This window comes from Ambystoma mexicanum, chromosome 8, assembly GCF_040938575.1.
Source record: "Ambystoma mexicanum isolate Mex_15411 chromosome 8, UKY_AmexF1_1, whole genome shotgun sequence".
Classification (NCBI taxonomy): domain Eukaryota; kingdom Metazoa; phylum Chordata; class Amphibia; order Caudata; family Ambystomatidae; genus Ambystoma; species Ambystoma mexicanum.
The window spans coordinates 1,423,944,238-1,423,970,013 of NC_090929.1; the positions used below are offsets into that span (position 1 = coordinate 1,423,944,238).

Below are 25,776 nucleotides of genomic sequence, written 5' to 3' on the forward strand. Positions count from 1 at the left end.
TACACCATGCACATGATGCCATAACTGCAGGCCATAGAGGTTCACAAAAGACATTAGAAATACTAAAAGATTATGCTTACTGGCCACATATGTCCCAAGATGTGGAATTATATACTAGAGGATGTCTAGTATGCGCCCAATTTAAACCTGCTTCACCAATGCATAGAGCACCATTGATGAAAAGAGGCCTAACTCTCCCATGGTCAGATTTGCAAATAGACTATGTAGGTCCTTTAAAAAGGTCGAGCAGGGGACACCGCTATATTTTGAGTGTGGTATGTTTGATGTCAAAGTGGATTGAGTGCATTCCCGCACCAGATTGTAGTGCGCAAACAGCAGCCACATTGCTGGTGAACCATGTGTTCTCAAGGTTTGGGTTGCCACAAAGAATTGAGTCAGACAGAGGAAGTCATTTCACAAGTACTCTAATGAGTAAGGTATGGCAAATACTAGGTGTGAAAAGGAAACTACATATCGCATATCGGGCGGCGTCTTCAGGTACAGTTGAAAGAAGCAATAGGTCTGTTGTGGATATTTTAAAGAAATTTGTGGCAGAAGCAGGTTCCAGCTGGGATTTGCGTTTACCATTGGTTTTGATGGCAATCAGGTCGACTCCTGCCAAAGCAACAGGTGTTAGCCCCCATGAGGTCTTAACAGGTAGGAAAATGGTGTTACCACAACACCTACTATACAGAACACATGAGCAAACTCTAGTGAGTGCATCCACAGTTCATGAATATATTGATGAACTGAGGAGGCATTTGCAACATGCATTTGCTTTTGTGCAGAGAAATCTGGAAAGAGCTGCTGACAGTGCTAAGTCATATTATGACAAAAAGACATCAGTAAAGGAATACAATGTAGGGGATCAGGTGTACAAGTTTCATTTTGGAAAAAGTAAACAGAAAAAATCTAAATTTCTGGCAGCCTGGCAGGGGCCATTTCGAATTATAGATAAAGTCTCTCCTGTAGTGTATAAAATTTTGAAAAATGAAGGTGAAACAGCAATAGAGCAGTTTGTCCATGTAAATCAAATCAAACCATGCCATCCCAGTAGGAGATCAGGCAGCTTGAGCATGTGGAAACGGATAGAGTCCCTTGAGAAAATAAATGGGTGTGATCAGGAGGCAGTGACAAAGAAGTTAAAAAAAAGTTGATTGTTATGATGGCACATAAACACTGTAATATATGTGAAAATATATAATATAAATAAATAAATAAATAAATAAATAAATAAATAAATGCACATATAACGGAAGCTCGTGGTTGGTGTGCAGAGAGAAAGTGTATTAAATATTGAATGCTGTTTTATATGTGTTTGTTTTCTTTTAACTTGTGTTTAATTTCAGAAAAAAAAAAAAAAAAAAAAACGAAGTATTTTTACCAAGCATGTTTTATTTTTGGCAAAAGGATGAAGTTAGTATTGTGCTATGTACTTAATCTGTTTATTTTCTATTTTGATTTAGACAATTAACATTATTTGGTCGGAGGTTCTGGGACCAGAGGCCACGGGAGACGATGGAGTCCTGGAGCCCGCGAGGACGGATTCCGGGAAAGCCCCAAAGAGGGGTGAAGACCAAGGCTACAAAGCGATCAGCATTGAAGATGATACCGATGACATGTTTAACGATGATGATATTTGGAGGGATCTTCAAGAATTCAGAAGCACAGGTTGTCATTGAACCTGGACCAGCATCTGGTATCGCGGTGGAAGAGGCACCAGGATTCATCATGAGTGATAGAAGGATGATTTTCCAAAATATATACATTCCATTAAATCCTGAGATTTTGATTGAAAAACACTTGAACAATACCGGAATTAAGATTGTACAGACTAAAGAGTGGCTGGAAATAAGAAAAGAGGACACTAAGCAGTCAATAAGAGATATATTAATGCAATTGGAAAAAACATTCGTGAATTCAGCAGACATTAAGAAGAAGAGAGGAAAGAGAGGTGCGGTGATGCTCGCGATATCAATGGTAATGTCTATAATTGGAGCAATAATAGGTACTACAATATCAACAGCCAATTCTATTTCGGTAGGAACACTGAGTACTAAAGCACAACAACTGAGTATTGACCTAGAAATAATACAAAAGACATTAGATGGAATTAGAGGGGGACTGGATGAACAAGTAAGATTCATAAATGAAACTGCAATCATTCTAAATGAACAAGCGGATGTGATGCAACGGGCGACTAAAATAATACTTAAGCATGACAGAACTTTAAATGAAATATTGAACATAATGAGTCCTGTTGATAGACTATTAACGAATTATATGAGAGAAGTTCAAACTGCAGTTTCACAATTGATTCAAGGACATATTCCCTTGTATTTTGTTTCGCAGGATATCATTCGTCAAATGATAGAAAGATTGACCAGGAGGGAAATTGACCTTATACAGATAAAAATTGCATTCGAAATGGGGAATGCAATGCCGTTATATGTGGACTTGGAAAGACTAGAGATCGGATTTTTGCTATGCATCCCATTTGTAGCCCCTGAACTTATTTATCAAACGAAGTGGGTACACAACGTGGGATTTTGGCAAGAGGACAAATTCATTAAGATTAAGACTCCAGAAGTGGTGGCATTTCAGTCATGGGAACCTGAAGTTTATTTAATACCAAACCTGGAAACATGTGTAACATTTAAAGAACAAAATTATATGTGTCCAGGTAAACCGTTTGTTCCTGATGCCACAGATGCTATTTGTGGATTGAAATCTGACCCAAGTATATCAGAGGGATGTGAAGTGATTATTAGTAATATGGGGAGTGAAGAAATGGCACAGGCTAAGATGGTCAGAGGTAAATGGTTGGTCAGCACCTGTTTAAAGAACATGACGGTAGTACATTTAAACCATGGAACATACGTGGTTAAACAGGTAAAATATAATGTTTTTTATTTACAGGTTCCAAAGGATGCAATTGTGTCAATTGGGGGATTAACATTGTTCCATGTAACAAATGATGTTTGGGAAAGCCAAGTGGAAAATATCGATTTTTTTCAAAGGGATACTTTTCCAATAGATCCAGATGTGGAATATTTATTGAATCATAAAGAAAGACATGTTATGAAAATGAATTTGCGAAAAAACAATATTACAATTAGTAATCTGGGCATAATCGAAGTGGAAAGATTTAATTGGGGAACCTGGGGGGAACGCTCAATAGTGGGTTTGGCTATCCTGGTGCTAATCATGGGTGGATGGTTGATTGTGCTATCAGTAAAAATGAAAATGTTACTGATTTTACTGACTACGTCAGGAAGAGAAAGATATCCCAATACACATGCATTTTAAGAGAAAAAGAAAGAACAAGTTGTTTTTAGGAATTGGCTTGGATTATAGCCAAGTTCTAAAAAAAAAAGGAGGGTATATGTAAGGATATTTGGCGTGTTACAGTACACAGTACAGCAATACTGCACAAGTAGCACAATTTTTTTTGCAGCACCACCACCACAAGGGTGCGGTGCATTGCTATATGGGTTAGCAGATTAACAAGGAAAGACAGACTATTCAGTAAAAAACGATTTTAACATATAAGATGCAAATCTATTTTTACAGTTAAAAGCACACGTGTTCATTTAAAAATGCACACTATTTTTCACCTGAAATGCCTATATTGCTAGAGACACATTTGAAAATTAACAGCTAACCTATTAACCATTAACCTGACTAATAAAACCTTATTTTAATATAACCCACTAATAAAATGTGTTCTCTACTGCAGAATTAGGCATACTCTGAAAACCAGTTAAATGAGTGTGCAGATTTTTTTTTCTTCTCTTCTCTGCCTGATTATCCGTGTTGTTGTGCACAGTAACGGCAGGAAGGAGGAAGTCAGATTTGCAACAATTGCAAATGTATAAGCGAAGCTATTGTTGAAGAGTAGGAGGATGAGAGATGATGGATTTCATTGGGACACGTCATAAAGAGGGCTGAGAGGAAAGTTTTAGTGGGCAGTAGCAGGGAAAAAGACAGGGAGACATCTTTCTGCACTACTGGGGAGAAGACCTGGCTGTGGGGTCCTGACTGAATGCAAATTCCGGTGTCCTGCTGCAGTCGAGACTGGGGAAAGCTGAAAGAAAAACCTTTCCACTGGCAGAGGCATTCCTATCTGAAAAAGCTGAGAATTCCAGGCAATGACCCCGGCTTGAGAAGGCAAGCGTTCCTTTTTGCTGGAGTTAATCCAAGAGAGCCACATTCACAGAGAGAAGCCTCTGAACAGATAAGGTAATTACCTAACTGGGGGAGCTGTGTGTGTGCACGGAAATATGCAGTCAGTGTAGAAAAATGAAAGTCCCGTGCGTGTCTTAATCAAGTGCTAATGTTGCAATTTAAGTTCTGTTCTCCGCCACTATAATTGCAGTGTGTCATAGAAAATGCTTTTACTGTACCATTTTATTTATTTCTGTAAAGAATGAGATCATGTCTAAATGCAACTTTTATAATACAGAAAATATTTGAAAACAGACGGGTGGTTTATTTTCTATTTACCATTACAATGCCAATGATGTGGGGAGATTTTTAAACAGTGCAATGGTCATTTTAAGACAGATGTGTGCATGTCAGAATCAGTATGAATAATTGTGAGTGACTGTAGTATAACTTGTTGGAGGTACATGAGCCAACGGGAAGAGAGACTCTCTGAACATAGCTCCCTACCGTATATAAGGTAGTGGAAATTACCACAAAACTACCACATATAGCTCTCTGTCGTAAATAAGTCAGTGAGTTTGCCCATGGTGGCGCACCAACACTATCACTGGAAAATGTGGTATCCCTAGAATGCAGGTCTGAGGTCTCTCTAGTGATCACACGAAAAATCTAAGCGAAGATAAGGGATTCTGGACATTGGGGCCACAAATAAAACAAGGGAATTATGCTCACCAAAATACCACCAACCACGTATACCAAATATGCAGGTCTGGGTGCTGAAATAATGCATGTCCATTGTATTATTGTTGCACATGGCCAAATCTGAATACAAAGAGTGATTATTGCTAAGTTATTTTTCGGCGGTAATAAAATACCGTCAGGCCCCAAATCTCCACAAAATACCCAACACTACCTTACCAGTATTGTTTTGTCTCCATAAAAGGTCAGTGGATGACTGGCTACACCCTCTCCTTACCCACATCTCTCTTTCTTCACTGGTGCATCTTGCTGAAGTTTGATAATTTGTGAAATTGGCAGCGAGTTGAACCCTTCTGGATGCTCCTCCTCAACTACCTTTTGTAGTATGTTCTCACCTGTCGCTTCTTTTGGTAAGTAGGACGCTTCCTTGGCGGCGGCATTTGCCGCCACGTTTCCCAATGAGATGATGTCATCACCTTGTGTATGGGCCTGGCACTTCACGACAGCCACAACAGTGGATTCTGTTAATACGTCAATTAGCTCTCCTAACAGTGCAACATGCTGGACGGGGGACCCATCTGCTCTCCTGAAACCTCTCCTTCCCCATCTTGCTAACCCTCCATGTACTGTCGTTGCCATATAGGCAGAGTCAGTATATATCGTCACTGTGCAACGCCTCTATTAACGCTACAAGTTCTGCCGCCTGAGCTGAAAAATGGGATGGTTTCCTTTTTTGGACAATTACTTCAAATTCCCCATCCTCCACCCACTACTGCTGCTCCTACGTGTTTTTCTCCTGTTTCACAATCTATGGAAGCTGGCCCATCCACAAAATAAACTTCTTTTTCGGTTAAGGCGTTTTCATGTGCTGTAGGTGTGTTACCGCCGTCACCTCTGTAGGTGACAGTCATGTTGCTACATGTCTTCTACCGTACATGCTTCTGTCAAAAATGTGGCAGGGTTTACACTCTTACACCGCACAATATTTATGTTTGCGCTAGATATGATTATCTCATACGCTGTTGCTCTTTGAATGGTAAGTTTACTTTTTGAATGGTAAGTGTACTTTTTGATCTCTCCAGGATAGCGAAAAGTCAGTGTTCTACATACAATGTGACATAGCACACCATCACGATTGTAGAGCTTTTTTCGATTGCGAACACGGCGGCTGCAAGAGCCTTTTCACATGCGAAATGTTCATGCATTACTGCATCCAGTGTTCCCCTGTAGAATGCCAGGGGCTTGTGGCCAAGAGATGTTTTCTGTGTTAGCACAGCTGTCATTAGTGTGCCATTGCAGTGTGAGAACAGGTAGAACTCACGATCATAGTTGGGGGTCTCTAACACTGGAGCTGTGGATATCAATACTTTGAGTGTGTCAAAGGCTGTATGCATTTCTGGTGTCCACTGTAACTGAGTGTTTTCTCGTTGAGCTTCCTTGAGTGCCTGTAACAGGGGTCTTGTGTATGCTGCATAGTCTAGTATCCAGGCTCGGCAGTATTTAAACATGCCTAGGAACTTCTGCATCTCTTTAACTGTGTTAGGTTCCTTTACCGCTTTTATTGCTGCCACTCTTATCAGGTATTATTCTTTTGCCATCTTTGGATATCAGCTGACCTAAGTATAACACCTCTGTCAAGCAATATTGCAGTTTCTCTGTCTACCTTGTACCCTTTCTGTGCCAACAGTGTCAACGAGATAATGAAATCTTCCCTGCACTCTTTCTCATCTCTGCTACAGACCAACAAATCATCTATGTACTGAATTATTGGACTGATTGTGTGTATGTTTCCAAGATCTTCGTGTAAAATTCTGTAAAATTACTGGGACTCTCGCAGTACCCTTGGGGCAATCTGCAGTGTTCGTATCTTTTCCCGCCCAGTGTGAAAGCTGTTGGGTACCAAGAGTCTGGGTCAAGCGGGATTGAAAAGAATGCATTTTTCAAATCCACCACAGTGAAATACGTAGCCTGTGTTGGCATACTGCACAATATTGAAGCAGGATTCGGGACGAGGGGAAACTCTTTCTGTACTACGTCATTAAGGGGGAGTAGGTCCTGGATCATCTTCCACGCCCCTCCCTTCGCTTTCTTGATCGGGTAAATGCAAGTGTTGCAGGGCAAATTGGATGGCACTATTATTCCCTGTATCATTAATGCATATATTGTGTCCTTTATTCCCTCTTCTGCCTCCCTAGATAGGGGGCATTGTTTTAACCGGGGTAAAATGGCCCCCGGGTTTGAGTTTTATATTTACAGGTGTTACTTCGTGTAGTAGCCCTACATCGTGTGGGCCTGTGGTCCACAACTTCTGCGGCACTTGGGACATGTCTTCCTCGAAATATGCTGGCGGGGCTTTGACGACCGATACAAGGGGTAGTGGTACTTCTCTTTTTTGAATCATTACATCACAGGGGATTGCAATTTGCATCACTATTTCCCCATCGTCATCTGAGTCACTAAAGAGTTCCTCATCTGTTAGATCCCGCAGGGCCATGTTGGCGTTGATGCACAGCATGGTTCTCCACTGGCACCCCTGCATGTCCACTGCAATTACTGCTATTCTTTGCGATGACACCTGTATTGCATGTATGTCTAGAGTCTAGTGTATGTCTGCCACTACTCTTGCTAGCATCCTCAGCCCTTGTATGAACATGTCTGGATCTACGGATATGCTACGTGTTTGCAGGAAATTTGCTTGAGTGTGTATCACTAACATGGCACATATTGCACATATTCCTGGTGTAGAGCACACTATTCCTCGTTCAGTAAAGGATATTGTAATGTTAAGTTTGCTGAGAAGGTCTCTTCCCAGCAAATTAATGGGTGATTCTTCATAATACAAGAGGGGTGCACACACAGTTCCCCCCCCCCAATGTTATCTCTAATTCTTCAGTGTATGGAACCTCGACCACTGCCCCAGAGAATCCTTGCGTTTCCTAAGTCCCATTAGAGAGCGGTTCCTCTGCTGCGTTAAGGGTTGTCGATAGTACTGGACACGCAAGCGCTCCCTGTGGGCTGACCTATGCTGAGTACCTTGGGTGTTCATCAGTATCGAAAACCTTTCCCGTTACCACTGCTGTCCCTCTGCATGGGGTAGGAGTTCCATTTGCTGTGGTAGCATATGCATTTCCGCGGGTGGGGACTGTGCGCTCATAACACTGGGGGTTTTGTGGTGCGTGTTGTGCCGCGTATTGTGGGGGCACTTGGCACTCATTCATGTATCTAGGGTCAGGCTGATCTTCCCTTGTATTCCCACCCATCGGTAGTTCATATGGGCTCCCACTTTGGGGGTGTCCATACCGTTGCTCATTTGAGTACGAGTTAGTGGGCCTACTCCGACACTCTCATGAAATGTCCCCACCTCCGGTAATTCCAACATTGCCCTTGTCCTCCTCCTCGGGGTCCTCTGTACCCAACACCCCCTCCCTTGACCCCCTAAATCTTCATCTGTTACCCCGGCCGGCCCTCACCGGCCATTGTGATCCCTCATAATGATTTTCCCTTGGCCATGAGTCCTGGCTATTACCTGCCCAGTTTTCTGCCATTTGCGCCGTGATTCCCATCTGTCCTTTGTCCCCCTCCCACTCTCTGTCATGATCTCTGCTTCCAAAAGATCAGGACTTGCCCGACTCCCTTGGAAGCAGACCCATAACCCCGGTTCTGAGTGCCAGCCAGTCCCAATTGGGACCTTTTGGACCCTGTCCTGGTGCCAGTGGCACCAGGCTCATAAAGATGCCCAGTCCCAGCGCTGGAAGCGCCGGGCTCATAATGCTTGGGTGGACTTACCTGCAGCAGACCATGCTGCTTACTTACCTGCCAGTTGAACCCCTGATCCTCTTCTGTTTGGGACTACTTTTCCTGTTGGGTGGGGCAGGAGCCACTCCCTAGGTTCAGAACACTGGAACTCTTCTGGAAAGCAGGAACTCTTTTCTTAGGCGTGGCTGTGGAAGGAGACACCCAAGCACTACAGGAGGCTATTTAAACCACACCCGATGGATGAATCTTGCTTTGCGTTATTCTGCATTCTCTGCAGCAGAACGCTCATCGTGTCTTCTGCTTCTGATCCTGGGCCTAAGGGAACAAAGGCTTACCATCCTGGAATCCAGTCTTCAGCAGCACCTGTAAAGACAAAGAAAGAACAGGTTAGCACTACGGTCTTCAGTGGCAGCGCATCTCTTACCTGGTCCATCGGCTGTCACCAACGCCTCGCGCTGCATTCCGGCATCTGAAAGACAAAGGCTTACCTACTCTTCGCACGCTCCGGAGGCCTTCGGCGCTGCATCCCGCATCTGAAAGACAAAAGAAGGTGCGTTTAAAGACATTGGACAACTTTATTACTCACGTGCCATTACTCCTTCCCACGCCGAATCCAGTGGGTATTCCAGCACCCTTCAGCTTCTCTAAAGCTCCGAACTTGTGCCTGCAAGATAAAAGGGACAGTTAGTGCGCATCGTGAAGCAGGCTACAAGCGCTTACTTACGTGCTTCCAGGTGCTTCTATTCCTCACGCGGGTTCGATCCTCAACTCTCATCAGCCCGCCATCCGCCATCGCCGGAAACCTGCAAAACAAGAGATATCATTACAAAAGACTTTTAAGACATTTGAAGTGCCCAGAACTTACCGTTCGTGCAGTTAACGACGGACAGCAGTCCTCTGAGGTCAAGAGGCCTGCACCCTTATCCAGTGAAGAAACTGGTTACGGCACCTTGCCCCGAGGCAGATGGAGAGCTCGGCGTTCACTTACCTAAGGTGAGGGTGTTAACCTTTGGGGTTCTACAGGAGAAGAGAAAGGGAAGAGGAGAGAGGCACCCAATAACCCCAGTTCATTAATCCCATATTTTCTATCTGCAGACATCTTACTCTTTGAGTCAGACATACAGTGCACAGAGGTCCAGCCCAAAGAGCCAACCGTGTGTTACACATCACCTTTGAAGATACGGCATTCACCCAGTGAAGACCGGCGCCTCTGCGGGAATCAGGTGACCGTTACACTCTCTTCCTGTCTTGTTAGTTGCTGCTACTGCGCTGACCTTCAACAGTTTGTTTTGCACTAATTTAGCCTCGTGTGCTAACCGCCGCTGAGCTATCTCTTTCTCTTTGATCCTTTTGCAGTGGTGCACTATTATGCTTTGAATTTCCGGCCATCCCTTGGCTTCTATCCCAGCTATTTTATCAAGGGCCTTCTGTACTTCCTTTGGGAGTCCCCTTTTTATAATGAAGTAAAACAGGGAGGTTGATTGGTCCCAGGCCGTGCCTCTTTCTGCTTTCCACATATCCTGCACCCGGAAAATGAAGGACATTGCATCTTCCTCATCTTCCATTGTACACTGCATTACCGACTGTAAATCGGGTGTGTCTGGAAATGTCTCCCTCAGGACATCCCACACTCTCGCTCGTACTGTGTTGAACGAGGCCCCATCATGGCGGTCACAATCCAATATTATTCCGGGAAACCCCGCCTTCGCCCAGACCCGGTTTGCCTAGTCTCCTACTGCAGATACCAGCAAGCTTTTAACATCCCCCACTGCCAAGGGCACTCCAGCCGTGTGTTTTTCAAATGCATATATCTACTTGCTGATGCCCCCGGACAGTGGTGGTAACTGTTTGAGCAAGTTGGCTTTGGCCATTTGGGCCCATGGTATGTAAATTGGCCTTCCCGCCCCCCTGTGGATTAATTGCAGCTGTAGATATTTTTCCCCCTTTTCCGATACTCACCTTTTTTCCTTTCTTCCCTACCACCGCCATGCGTCCAGTTCTATTCCTTAACCTCCCTCTCCATTCTTCCATGGGAGACCCTTCCCAAATGAGGCCCCACCAGTAGCGGGTCCCAATCTCCTTTCTTCTTCTTCCTGCTCCTCTGTTACACCACTATTCTTCCTCCCTGTCCGATGCCATCCCCCCTTCCACTTCATATTCGCTATCAGCTGTGGTTATTTCTATGATCCTTGTGGGGGTGTCATTTATCCGAAATAGTATCTCTCCTTTTGTCCACCCATCCTCTGCCGCTCTTTCACTAGGTTGGGGTGTCGTGTCCCGTTCTGCCCTGGGGGTAGGTAGCTCCCCTTTGTTCTCCCAAGGCCCTCAGGCGAGATAGCTCTGTTCTAGCCATCGTTAATCTTGAATCTAGATCTTGTGTGAGTTTCTCTATCTATTGTGGGAGTACTCACCTGTCCTGTTATTCCTTGGCTCTCATATGAGGGTGATGCTGTAGCAGGTGGCTTAGGTGTGGATGGTAATGTGGATTTTGCCACATATACAGGGTCGCTATATCCCTCTGCGGGCACTAGCTTTGTTAATAGGGGGTCAATACGTGCAACCTCTGTCTTATTCTTATTTTGCTCAATTGGCCCTTCACTGCCAGTTATTACCAGGGGAGATACAGTACACTCACTACCTTTACCCGGAGGGACTTCTTCGAACAGCCTCCACAAGTTGAATATTTCCCTCCTCTTCTGCAATTGCTTCCCTTCATATTTAATGAACCGGCAAGTAGCAACCATGTCTAATACAGCCTTATCAAATTACCCTCCTTGTGGCCAAACCTGGGGTAAACCTTCTCCTTTCGACTCTGTTATCCATTGATCATGGTATTTGACAATCTTATCTGCATACCCTGGCAGCGTTTTACAAATGTGAGCTAGAGGCGTCTCTGCACCCATTGTATTTACTCGTAGGTTTTTCAACCAAGCAAAATCGTACCAACTTCACACCTCTTTGATAGCCACGCCACTATATCAGTGCCTTGGGTCTTAAAGTTTTTGTTTCAACCCTCAATTTTTGTAGCCTTTATCAATGCACAAATCTTTCAAAACATTTTACAACATTCTAGTTAGTACTCAGACATGAACAACACCTTGACACATAATGCATAGCACATACAACAAATGGCACAAACAACGTAAACTTCCCGTCCCATTTTTTCCCCTTGTACTCCCTGACACCCTTATCTTCTGTCTTTTTCTCTCCCTGATTCATTCCCCAATACCTTTTAAAGAGTTCTCTCCCTGCACCTTGTCCTTGCCCAGGTTCTTTAAGGAAGCAAGAGAAAGAAAAAGTAGGAAAAAGCATTTCTAAAATACTACTGCGAGCCTCCCTTGGAGACCCCTACGTTTTCACCTTATTTCTCCATATAGATATCCTGTACTAGTTGAGATAGCACTATGCAGCGCCGCCTTCCACCCCCCTTCCGTCACTGTCCTAATGGCCATATGCGATAGAAGGAAAATAGAATAGAATATAGAACAGACCCAAGACTTCCCCTTTTGTCTAACATCCTCCCTTCTTATATACCCCTGCTGGTTCTCTACTACCCAGACCTCCTAATCTGACTTCCACCCTCCTTTTTATATCACCCGCACTTGATACTCACGTGTCCGTCTTGATCCGAGACCCTCTGGACCCGATCGGTCAGGGCGCAGCCCCTCACTCAAAGACCACGCCCGGCTCCGACAAGTGTTACGGTGGGTTTTGTAAAGGGGGGATACCGTACCCTTTCGCCCTATTGCGTGCGCACGTCTAGGTGTACCGGTTGCCGTTGGCGGGTAACTCTTGTGGAAGTGTGTTCCGGGTCGTGACAGGGGGATGTCTTGTGCCAAAAGGAACAAAAAGAACACAATCGCGTTGGGGTCACCAATGAAAGTGAGAAGTCCCCAAAAATGCCTTAATTCTCCCAATAAGAGTCAAACAGGACACATCCCTGGAGGGAATGAGACCAAGACCAAGTGCTTGTGAGATCAAAAATCGTTTATCTAAAATAGGGCAAGCAGAATCTACTCTGCTCACGCCGAGAGTGCTCTGCAGAAAAACATGTTACAAGTCATTTTATACAGCTCTTGCGTCATCCAGTAGAAGGGAGGCCTAAGGAGCACATGAAGAGTTGGGATTGGTCACTAGGGACGGGCACCATAGGGTCGGTGCGCCGTGGTTGGTGCGAATTCACGTGGTGCGGTGATGATGCTTTTCAGGTCAATCGGTCGGCTGGGCTCATCGGATTGGCATGCGGTGTCGGCAACTTTTGTAGTGTTACATATCAATAGACACTTGCCCTTGTGGCCACACATTCCCATTCATCCAATACTACACTCTATCTTGTCCAGCAGATTCTAAGACCCGTAAATCTTAATACCAAAGGAAAGGCATTTCTCAAGTGCAGGTTAACTATCAATGTGAATAGGTCATAGTGCATTTCTTTACCTCAGTGTTAGATCTATTAGTGAGCAGCTTAACTGTGTGTTAGTATAACGCAAGATATACTGTTTAAGGGGCCAAGACTTTGAGATCACAGTGTGGTATGGAATGTCCATCTGGTACACAACAAAGAGGGCACTAGATTTAAGATCTAGATTATACATTGAAGGGGTGAGTCACAAAAAGGCACGTAATGGTCATAAGTCTTGCTATGGAGGTTAAAGGCAAGTTACCTAAACATCATTAAGTATCTCCAGGTCTGTTCTGGCACCATCAGGGGTGGTGGAGGAATCGAAACACCTTCAAGGTACAGTCCTACATTGCAGGCGGGGACGGGATCTCTCGGAACGTTTTTTACATAAAGGTTTTTTGCGTCTAATTATTAAATTACAATTATGATCGTTTAGAACACGTTATCATCTTTACATGGCTGGGTGCTCTCATTGTTATAAAACTCACAGTGATAACTGATGTATGCACATGTCATTTTCCATACTAGATTAAGCAGTCCATTACTAGATTCTTTACATACAGCCCTTAACACATATTACCATGATGAGGTCATACTTGTTATGGCATTTGACTGTTGAGTTGCTCTTATACAATGCTGTGCATATATTTACATTGAACTCAAAAACGAGGTAGCTTTGTGCTGCCGTGTGCAGTGTTATGTTATGTTGTGCAATTTGTTATTACAATCTATTTCTACTAAAATTCATACTATGCTTTAATATACTTCACGCTTGTATACCTGGGATCTAACATTGGTGCTTTGATTATATATACGTTATACAACACACTGATATGCTTATTATTCACTGCACCCCTTCCAATATTCCGCATGCAATGGAAACAGTTCATGAACAACTCATCCTAAATGAGTGAAGGAAGGCACTTCTATTTTCTCATATTAAAGCGTGAACAAACATTACATACTCGAGGGTCATTCTTAGTTTGTTCAAACATGTTCAAAGGATATGGGGGTGGTATTCTGTATGGCCTGGGTCTGCATGGTGGGGGCAGGTTTATAGAGATGAACGACTCTTTGCTGCCAGGCGTTGAGCTGGGCCGTGGCTGGGTCAATGATTTAAAACGGAAGACAGAAGATACAGTTCGAAGTTTGTTGCATTTGCACGGCCAGTCTCCCATGAGAACCGGACGGCTGCAGAGAAGACCGAGGGGAGGAGATGGGGAAAGTAGCTTGTTCGCTGTGCGTGCCTTGAGGGGGGGAGCTGCAGGCCTGCGTTCTAGTTTCATGGCTGGCCTGCCACTATGAGAAAACAAGATGGAGTCGGTGGCACACAAAATGGGGTCTGGTTAGATTCTAATCTGGACTGTCCTCAGGGAGGGGGGTCATAGTTCCTAGGGGTATTCCCGCACGGGTGCTCCAGGGCCGGAACCCAAAGCAGCCTCATCAGGGTCTACCCAGGAAGTGTGTGTTGCCTCAGAATGGATGGGGGGGGATCTGGGACCCCCTCCTCTCCCACTCAATACCTAGAGTTTAAAAAAAGTATGTATGGTGTTCCAAGGGTCCAGCATGGAGGTGTATGGCATTACATTCCTACGAATCTCTAGCAAGTAGGGTTTCCATTCTGTTATATCTATTTGCTTGAATTGGGTTCCTTTACTTCATTGGGTTTCACTGTGTGTTCACCTTCTATTGTGCAGTGCTCCAAGACATTTTGTAAATGTGGTATATAAAAATGAACAAATAAATAAAAGTATATTCATCCATCATCTAGCAGATAGTTTGTCGCATCTCCAAATGCTTTGCCATCTATGACGTCCACCCACATCATCACTCGCCTCCTCAATTCTGCACATGCAAGTCCTCCACTTCATACTCCCCAAGAGTCTGTTATCACTCGCTAATGCCTAGCGTCGAGTGTACAGTTTGAGCCCTCGCTTCGCTTCTTCTTACTGATAGATTTTATCCATCAGCTGTGATTTTTGGATACCGAGGCATGAGCCTCATTACTCCATCTTCTCAGGTTGAGTGTATAGTCATGGGTTAGGATTCTTCTTGGTCTGTGTGGACTTGTCACAGTAGGGCTGGTTTCAGAGGGTCTTCACCGTGATGAGCCGCAGGTGGCGGTCGAAGGGGTTTGCAGTGGTGGCAGTGAGTCTTCTGATCAGAGGATTCGGGTTCTGATCCAGCCCTTGGCAGAAGTTCTTACTCCGCTTCGCTAGATGTTGGTCCAACATCTCAATGTCCAGGTCTCTTTGAAGGTCTGCTATCCTTGAGAAGATTGGAGCTCCAGATGATATTCACAGGGCCTTCTTCTGGACTATCTGAAGACTTTTCCGATGTCTCTCATGGCAGGTCATCCATGCTGGGGAGGCATATGTCATGGTAGGTCTGATGATCGACTTGCAGATGTTCATCTTTGTCCAGAGGGGCATAGACTTGGTCTTCAGGAGTAGGTACAGTACTGCCATCTTTCCTGTTGCCTACTAATAATCTGGAGAGAAGTCACCTGCACACTGCTTCTTTTTTTGCAAGCTTATGCTCTTAAGATCCAGTTCAAGAACTACAGCTAAGTTTGGCCACATGAACTGCAAATCGTGTTTGGCTGCCTTTCTAGTAGTTATACTGCCATAGTACTGCCATGCTCCTGCTTATTTCCTGCCTTAGGCTCTTTCGATCTGCTAGGAAGGGCAGGCGCTGGACCTCGTGGCTAGAACCTGCTAGTAACATTAGTGTTCTTTGCCCTAAACTACCGCTCACACTTCTGTCTCAAAATGCCTTCCCTCTAAGAGGTGTAGGAACAGGAGAATGGTGCATACAGGGAAAACAAATGCGAGTGCCTGGGAGGTCCCATTATGCGTTCACTGCTGTATTCCCAGCTTTTTGACTGCACTGTCACTACATTATGCAAGTATTTTAAATACACTTTGCTGCCTTCAATAAAGGGCGGCACTCCTCGCATAATTATGATATCATTTTCACTTTCCATGGAGTCCCCACTGTAGTGGGCTAATAAAGGCCTATCCGAAGAGTGGCTTATTCTGCCGCCTCACGGAGCATCCTGGCCGTGATCTGTGTGGGGCAATAGAAACGCCCCCAGCATCTGTCGTGTTCTCAAGGCATGTACCACTGCAGGGCGTGAGATGGAAGGGATGGAGTTCACGGCTACTTCGATGGATGTGCTCAAACGTACCCTCGAAGAACCTGTGTTGAACCTCCTCGGGTAGGTTTTTAAAGGCCTTGGACAGCGTCTCTGCAAGGTTATGTTCTTGGCCTCAGCATTGCAGACATTTGAATACTAGTTGTTCAGTCTGCTTTGGGTAAAAGAGCAAATGAACGCACTGGTGGACAGGCTCATGGGCCTCGCGCAGTGGGGAGCATGGCTGGGTGAAAGAGGGAGTGGCTGTCCTCTGACTCTAGGGCACCTTGCATGGTTAGGACCTAGGAGTGGAGGGAAGGTTCTTGGGTGAAGGGAGGGTAGACTCTTGCCCCTTGCAAGGTTGAGTCTGGCTCGTGTCCCCTGCACAGTGAAGACGCCAGCCTGTAATATTAGCAGTCTTTTGCACATTTCACAGCTGGGTGAAGGGGCAAACTAGTCTGTTTCGTCGCACACATTCGGAAGAATGCCCCATTGCTTCACACAAAAGAAACCATCCACAGTACGAACTTGCTAGAGGTGTGGGTCTTTCTTTACTAGTGTAACTTTAAATGTTGCTTTCCTTTTGAGAAGTTTAGAACAAATATTTGACATTTTGGAACATTAAATGTAATAAGGATTTTCACAGAGATCAACACATTTCTGAATTTCGCATTTGCTTTTAAGGCAATGTTTATTTTTGATTATAAAGTGACATATTTTTGGGCATATGTTGTTTCTTGAGACTTGCGTAAATTGCACTGCTTGTCTCCTGTGTAACTCTGTGTTTCCCTACTCCAGCATAGAGGATGGAAGCTCCCCAGTCTGCACTCACACACCTGACAGTGATGCAGAAGACAACGCAGCGCCATCCAGCAGAGATGGGAAGTCTGGTGGCACAAGGCGACGGGCAGCAGCCCAACGAACCACAAGGAGTACACGAGTGAGCACTACACAGGACCCCTCCGTCTACCTCCACCAGATAAGACATTAAGTAGCAGAGTGTGGAAGGTGGCTCCAGATCCCAAACCCGAGTGCCAAATACTTTAACAGCACATTATCACTGTGAATGAGAACAGTACGGAGCTCTATAAGGTCTTTTTGATTATGCAGATGACCAGGCTAGCCCCAGAACATATTTCTGACCCTCATCCACCTTGGCACAACTCTTGGAGTGGCGTATGCCACAGAAGAGGGTAACCACATCTTGCTGGTGTCTTTGTCCTTCAATTTCCACTAAACAAAACATGGACGCCTTTGCAAAAATGACAGAGTTTGGGAGTTAGCACAAATATATTTTCTCTCCATCTCTAATTTAAACACTAAAGAGTTTGTGAATTTGTTTTTCCATCTGGAGTCTGTAAATTGAGAGCAGGTAACATACTGCTGTTTTGTGTGCAATAATATACAGATTAATCTCCATTCATCATTGTGATGGTCATACAAGTTTGCAGTCTTCCTGAGAGCATGTTACTTTGTACCGTTCAAAACCTCCTGCCTGAATGAAAAAATAAATTAATGTGCACTGATTTGATTGTACACTGGCAGAATCGGGATGTGCTTTTGTGTTCATTATATCAACGGCATGTTTGTTAAAGTTATTACAGGAAGCCCCCAAGATGGACTTTTGTGTGAACAGATGTCCTTTTCCTTAACCACAGCAGTGATTGCTATATCCACGATGTTCTTAACAGAGAATCTTAAAAGAATGAGTGAGGAAATGTGTTTGATGGGATCGATTTAGCATTGAATGTTCATCAAGGGTTGACTGAAAGCAACGTGCACAAAAGCCCAAAGGTTGCTCGTCACCCAAGTAGTCTGCTTGCAATTATGTTAATTCCATCAGTTCCGTTGCCACATACCCACAAAGCTTCTCCATGCCCTAACGTTTACTACTCTGGATAATTGTGCCATGCCACTAGCAAAACAAAAGAGGTGATAGCTGGAAGGTTTAGAATGAATCTTAACCTCTGGCATCGCTCTGGGCAACCCTCCAGACCACCGTTCTTCGCCTGCCAAGCCATTACAAAAGGGGAAAGACCATATGCAAATCAGGCTTGGTCCCACCCCCAAAGGAGTAGTCCAGCCCAAACTGCTAGGTCACATCCCTTCTGCACGAGACCACAAGCATCCCCAGACATGTTTCAGCTTTGTTAGGCGTCATCAGTGAGGAGTAGCTTGGGTCTCTAGGCCTAGCAGGCACGGGACCCACATCTGGGCATACCCGTCCCCAAAGGTTGCTCGTCACCCAAGTAGTCTGCTTGCAATTATGTTAATTCCATCAGTTCCGCTGCCACATACCCACAAAGCTTCTCCATGCCCTAACGTTTACTACTCTGGCTAATTGTGCTATGTCAACTGCCCCACTTGCCAGCCTATCAGAGTACCAACTGAACCATCCCTCATTCATGAAGTCTTCATCGAGTCCCGTTAAGATCTGGGACGACTTTCAAACTTTTGTGCAAAACCGGGACAGCCCTTGTATGCTGGAAACTACTGCACCACACTCCCAGCTAATGTGTGTAGCCCTCCAACTACATTCTATTGGCCGTCTCTGTCACCAAATATGCGTGCCAATTAGTGATCAAAGGGGATAAGGTAAATGAGGAGTTGGCCGGGAAGGAGGAGCCATGGCATTTTGTACTTTAAGCAAAGAGATGGTGAGTGTGACTTACACATTTTGTTACTCTAATCAGGTAACATACCTAAACGAATGCAGGATTTACCAGCAGTAATTACCAAAGTGAGCATCCAGTCTTCATAGGTTCAGTACTTGTGCCACAAACGGGCATGAACGTCTTTTTGTGCTGATTCCCCCACGTACCAAAGAGATTAATTTCAGCCTTATTGCAGCATATGGCGCTTCCCTTATAGTGGCACCAATTTACCTTGCATGAGAAAAACATACATAAACATGGCCGCACAGTGTCCAGAATCAGTGTGCCCTGAGGCTGACCAGGACTATGATTCGAGACAAACACAAAGATTACGATATTCAGGACACTTGCACCTTTTTTGTAAAACAATTTTATTTTGAAAGGTCTCGGTTTGATTAAATTGATTCTTGAATTGAATTCATTCAAAAGTTAACTCAGTTAAATTCAATCGTTTTCTGTACATTTAATTCATTCTGAAGTTCACTGATTTTGAATTAGTCCCAGCAAGTTGTCAAAAAAGTCGTTGATTAACTTAAATGCTGAATTCCTTTCATTCAGTAGGATGGTAGTCTCAGCAAACTATTTTTGAAAATCCTTGATTGTCTTTATTGCTGAATTCCTTTCATTGAGTTTAGTTGGGTTAATTTGTATTTTAATAGTTCGTTCATTAACTTGTACTCTTTTCAAACAAATTATTTTGAAAATCATTAATTGACCTTAACATTGAATTCCTTGCATTCAATTTCTTAACTGGCCTTAATACTGAATTCCTTACATTCAGTTTAGTTGAGTTGATTGTTGGAACATTATTTGGCTTGACATATTATGAAAGCTCCTCAACACGTGTTTCCCCATCTTTCTATATGGCAGTTCTTCAGGAGGTGCTTTAATGCCCTTCTTTTGAACATAACTTTGCCTAAAGAAACAAACCAGACATTTGCTTACTTTGTATATTGATGATGCGTACGCTGTTTGCTAATAAAACATGCTGTGTCGGTTGACACTACTTTGTTATATACTCACTGATTTTTCTGATAGTTGCTGGTAAACTGTTCTAAAATGCTTCTCTATGGGTGTTTATATTGTGAATTTAGAATTGAATACAGTTTCCCGTGGATGAACAAGGTTTACATTTTTGTCATTGCGGTCTTGTACATTTATGTAAATATTCTATTAAGATTGTAATGATATAACTGTTTTGTATGAATTTAGATATGGAGACAGTTTCCTGACAGTTCTTAGGACTAACAGCACAGTGTGCTTTGCTTATTTATTCTGATAATGCTCCTAATGACAGAAAGAGAGTTGAGCCCTACGTTAGTTTATTAATATAATTTACATTCCGACTAAGGAGGCAAAGCTGAAAGAGTAAAAACCAGAGCAAGGATAAAAGAAGACATTATTTGCCTATCGGTGATAGCAGGATGCTGTTTGTATTTCTCGCGGTTCACCCTATATTTTGAATCCCGTCTTTTTTTGTATTTATAAGGTGGGATAACATGTTATCCGTCATCTATGTGGTGACGTTTTTACGTCAGTTCTATAGTGACGTCATGCGTTTTTGAGACACGGGCGCCATTTAACTTTGGGGAAGACAACTATTTCATGTGATTAACCTTTTAATGGTTTGTTTTTCGATTTGGTTTGCTTTTTCACCCTACCCCATAGTTCATTAATTTAAATGATCGTTTATGTCCAGTTTAAGTGGTTTTTTCTCTCTCTGCAAGAATGGTAACACTTGTGACTTGAATCTGATGGATTGGCTTTGCTCATTAGCCACAATTTTTTTTTCAATATTTAGAAATAAATTGCAGTATTTCCATTAGTATTTTGTGTACAATAGGGATTTGTTCAATTGTTTCTTACTTTGCCACACAGTCGGTATACAAACAATGCTTGTGATAAATACATTGAAATTGATAATGCATGTCATGTTGCAGAAATAAGAGAGGATGCGGCAATCCCATAGAAATGCTAAGTTCATCATAAGAAATGGTACATTTCCTGGTCTTTGGTGAGACCAGTATGTCAAGTATCATAAGGCAGATCCAGAAGACCTCTCTCTTTCTTAGAATTTTTCCAAGTTGCCTCCTCTTGGTGGTAGATGTACTTTCTCAATGCTCAGTACTTACGCCCACAAACAGGTATGAGTCTTTTTGTGCTGATTTCCCCCAAGTGAAGTGACTTCAGATTGGGACATCTCACTCTAATCTCCCTGCAGTGCTCAAGATCTTCAGGCAACCTTTTTTTTCAGGCCCTTTGTGGGATCTGTGGGGGGGTGGGTGTCAGTCAAAATCTAGCAGGTAACAGTCACCTATCTGGAAAATGGACCCATGTATTCATCGGAACAGTGGATGGCGGATAACCAACTCATTCTGCCATCTCTTTATGCTGCATTGAGGGGGGAAGGTTTTTTGCCCATTATTTTTAATTGGAAAAGAGAACACCATAATAATCTAGCAGGTCTTCACAACATTTTTGCAGAGATATAACAAAACTGCCCTCAAAGAGCAACATTTGGAGGACAAAGCTGTTCTATTAGCAACGTACGAAACATTGGTATGATGAGAAAGGCTTTAGAAGAGTTAAATAATAAAAGTATTGTAGTGAACAATAACATGGGGAAAGAAATCCAAATAGTGTGGAAGGGAAGAGCCATCGAGACACTTGGATGAATAACTTCATAAGCATCTTCTCTTGGCAGACATTTGAGACTGGGGCATGAAAGGCTCGCTGTGAAAACGGGCACATGAGAAAATGAGATCTAATGTTTCACAGGAGATACGTTGCATACAGCAATGCATTAATTACATTTAACCAAAGCACTGGGACCCATCATGCTCCAGTACAGGCTTTTTAAGCAATTTTCAAACTTCAATATGTTTGTCCTTTAGAAAAATATTCAACATATATCAAATCATCTACTTTTGCTAGACTATGAAGGGCTAGTAATTTAGAAGGTAAGGAGGCAAGTTCACTCAGGTAAGTATACAATTTACTTCCTTTATTTACAAATTCAGTTTTCAATAGCAATGGAGCATCCAACTGGCAGAAGTCACACGACATATGTTCCAGACAAAATTATCCATTCAACATTTCACAAAGCCCAAGGCGATTACCACACATTAGCACCCGGCACGCGCGGCGCAACGGGAATACTGCGTGGTGATTGGCCCATTTGCGAGCCATACCACACAGTATTCCCTTTTACGCCGTGCGTGCCGGCTACTCTGTTCCCGGCGAGGGGCGTGGCAGCCCCTCCCTCACCCAATGAGGAGGCTCGAAATGGGGCAATCCCCGCTCCGAGCCTCCCCATGGCTGGAGGCTTCCTTCGTCCCCCGCCGGGGACTCAGGTAAGAATTATTTTTTTTTCCTCCCTCCCACCCGACTTACCTTCTATCCTGCGATCTCTTGCCGGGGACGATGGAAACCTCCAGCCGTGTGGAGACTCGGAGCTGGGCCATCCCCGCTCGAAAGCCTCCACACGGCCGGAGGCTTCCATTGTCCCCCGCCGGAGACCGCGGTACTTTATTTATTTATTTCCCCCTCCCTTCTGCCTTCCCAACCCCACTTAACTTCTTTTTTCTTCTGGTCTTGGGAGCGAATGCGCTGTCCGCTCCCGATGACCGCCATGGAAAGCGAAAACTGACTGTTTTCCCTTTCCCGGCGGCCATTTTTTTTCAATTTAGTTTTTTTATTTTTATTTTTTCGAAACAAGCAAAACAGAAAAAAATGCCATTAGCACCCCGGTCTAACGGGCTGGGGTGCTAATGGCAATAAGACCCTCGGCGGCGGGCTAATACCGCCCACGGTAATGCCCCCGGGGCTTCGTTTAGGCCTTTGCAACGCTGGGGCCTGTAACTACAGCCCCGGGGGCATTACCTGGGTCAGTATTGGCCCGCCGCCTTGGGTCCTATTGCCACAATGGTACTACAAATGAAGAAAGGCCTCCTTATTATTGGAGGTAACAGTAAAATAGGCAGTTGGGGCATGGGGGGGCGGTCTGTCTTCGTGTCTCCTGCGGTATCTGAAGGGAATGTTGCTGGCCGTGAATGCAATCCTATTTTATTGCATGATCATATTTCACCTTTAAAATCTGCGATTCGTTCTCCCTCCACCCCAGAGAGGGGGTAAAACCTTTTAAATTCCCAGACATTTTTAAAGGTTTTGCCTGTACACGAGGGAAAACGTTTTGAATGGTGTTTTGCAAGTGGGTAGAGGGAACGTTGACATCTGGTGCCTACCTTTTTACCACCTTTCCCATGTAATGCATGAAAGTGTCAGAATTGTCTTTTTTGTGCATTGATAACTATGTGCAGTTATGAGCCACAACTGGACACTCTATTTCCACCATCAAAATTAGGGTTACAATGGATATAAAATTATATATACATTCGAAGTGGTATTTCTGGAATATCACCAGAGTTACTCCAGCAACACCTCCACTGTTACCACTGATGCAGTGGTGACGCTGTAGTTCCTGCTGAGAAATTCACCCAAGCTTTAATGAGGCTGTGTCTCGCAGATGCTGATCCTAAGTCATTCTAAATCATCTGCAAGACTGCCAAGTGGTGGATAAACTGCAGTCACCCTACCACGGCAGATTGCATGAAGAGCTGTCCATGGTAGACCAGGCCTTGAATGTGTTATGCAATGTTAAAAGGTCTTATTATAGCGCTAGGCAAACCCAAAGGCATTAGAGCACTCGATGAAACTGTGCAAGTAGCAACAGTGAAGTTACACTGGAAAACATTGGTGAAAGGAAATGGGCTTCAAGCTGTTTTTCAAAACTTCAAATGTTTTTTTATGGCTTTGAACAAGTGAGGATGACTGTTCCAAATAGTGGAACATAGAACCCTGAAAACTCTAAACTTAAGCTAATTGTAATTCAAATCTGGGAAGAGTGAACAAGTACCGGTATGTGGATCGGAATGATCCAAGTGGATTGTTGTGAATAGGTCTGGACTGAAGATCTATGGAGAAGTTGTGTAGAAACATTTGTGTGCCAAGGTGACAATCTTCAATCTTGTTTTCACCTGTACGGGCAGCCAGTGTAGTTTGTGAAGCATAGTTGTGGCGTGAGTATCAGAATGGCATTGGTAACTTTGTGCTGCATATTTTTCAAGGTCTGTATTCTCTTAATTAGCATTTAAATGAACCCTATAGACTAAATTAGAATAATTTTATTTGGCTTCTTTAAATGAATTTCAGCAAGAAAAGGCCTAATTCGTTTAGAAATTTGCAAACAGTAGCTAGTATTGTTGATTGCTGAATTTAACCTGTGAAATTAGAGAAAGATGAGATTCAAAGACAGCGCCTGGACTTTTAACATTAGCAAAGGGTTCTGAGTCGATGGTCTTGATCAGAAAAGTGGGAGGGCTCATGGACATAGTAATTCTACTTTGTGAGTCGTATTACTACTGCTTCCGTTTTGTTATAATTGAAACACAGCCAGTTGTTTTCCATCCATTCTTTAATGGTGGAGATATGTTAGATTATCTCTCATGAGATTATAGGAGAGTTTTAAAAGAATCTGACTGTTGCCAGCGAAACAATGGAAAACGACTATTAATTATGATAGGTTTTATATTAATTTGAAATTAAAATGTATTATTACAAGTTGTTTTTAACTAATTGTGTGAAAAGTTCTTTGAACTGAAACACAATTAAAAAAAAAAGAAGAAAACGACTTTCAAAGCACCCGGAAGATTATGTAGTGGCATAAGGTGAATATTGCATAGTAAAGGAGAGAAGATAGACCTATGCTGTATCATGTTGTGTATTGATATTGATATTTTATTTACATCACACTCGTACACAAGTAGTAGTTATGCAGATTAATTGGTTAGTTAAACATCTTAACTAACAGATTAAACAATCTAATCGCAAAATAAAAGAAAATGTCCTTGTTGCAGCATTCTTGATAACTTCTCTGCGTTGACCTTGTGGAATAAACCTTGTTATAGGCAAAGCGTGCTAAGAGTGCAATACAAGTTTGCCTTGTAAAAGAAATTGAAGAATTGTAGGCAAAAATCGCCCTTTATCATTATTATTAGGACCGTATTAAATCGGAGCAATTAAACAATACACCTAGAATGGCTCAATTAAATACATTTACAATTAGGTATTGCATTCTCGAAAATGATTCAGACCACATAGCAATATCCCTGGCTGTGCCTCAAGCATGGTTCCAAAGACCATGACACAATCGCTGTGGTTGCCTTATATTCCTTTAGGCCACACCGAATGAAACCCCTATTCTTGGAACATCACCTTTTTGAGATAAAAATCAATGATGACCTTAGGACCTTGAATAACACTGAAACCGCATTATTCATTGTATGGCGAATGCTACAGAAAGTATGCACATCAGAAAATGAACATTCATATCAAACGGACGAGCCTCAACATGTGCAGCAGCCATTGGCGAGAGACAATTGAGTGTTGGCGAGTAAGGTATGGTGTGATTGTGGAGCACTGAGGAGGCCATTTTCTTTTTATGCATGGCTAGTAACTTGCAATTTTTAACCCTGAAATAGGTTTCACATTTAACATGTTCCACTGGTCGCAACGAACAACAAAATGGCACTTTAAACCCATCTTAAAAAGCTGGTGTGGTGACAAATCACTGATTAGTGTGATGGTCAAAACAAATTCCTCCTTTTATGGTTCATCAAAATGCCTAATGTTTGTGACTTCTCATGCCACAGCGTCCTATTCCTTCCAATCGAACACCACTGGGATGTCCGTTGTCGCAAATGCACTTATTCAAAACAGTGTTCATATTGATTTAAGCATTTTTTCACATAAACTTACAAAAATGCATTCAGGGCTAGCATTTTCAATATTTAGAAAAACTGTGTAATCATCCATGCTTATACTTTCCAGGAATATTTGTTTACATGCGACTCAGAAGAAATAACTTGAAATTGAAACATGTGCAGTCATGAGTGAACTTCTGT

The 25,776-nt window shown here is 43.2% G+C and overlaps 1 protein-coding gene across 3 annotated transcripts in view; it reads left to right on the plus strand.

The window, feature by feature from the left end:
• Positions 1-17,707, plus strand: part of AVPI1 (arginine vasopressin induced 1) — a 272,407-nt gene extending 254,700 nt beyond the window's left edge. For all 3 annotated transcript variants that reach the window (XM_069611562.1, XM_069611561.1, XM_069611563.1), the window contains one exon: positions 16,959-17,707. In XM_069611562.1, coding sequence (XP_069467663.1) covers positions 16,959-17,151 — 193 coding nt within the window. In that variant the 3' untranslated portion in view covers positions 17,152-17,707. The remainder of the gene's footprint in view (positions 1-16,958) is intronic.
• Positions 17,708-25,776: the final 8,069 nt, after the last annotated feature.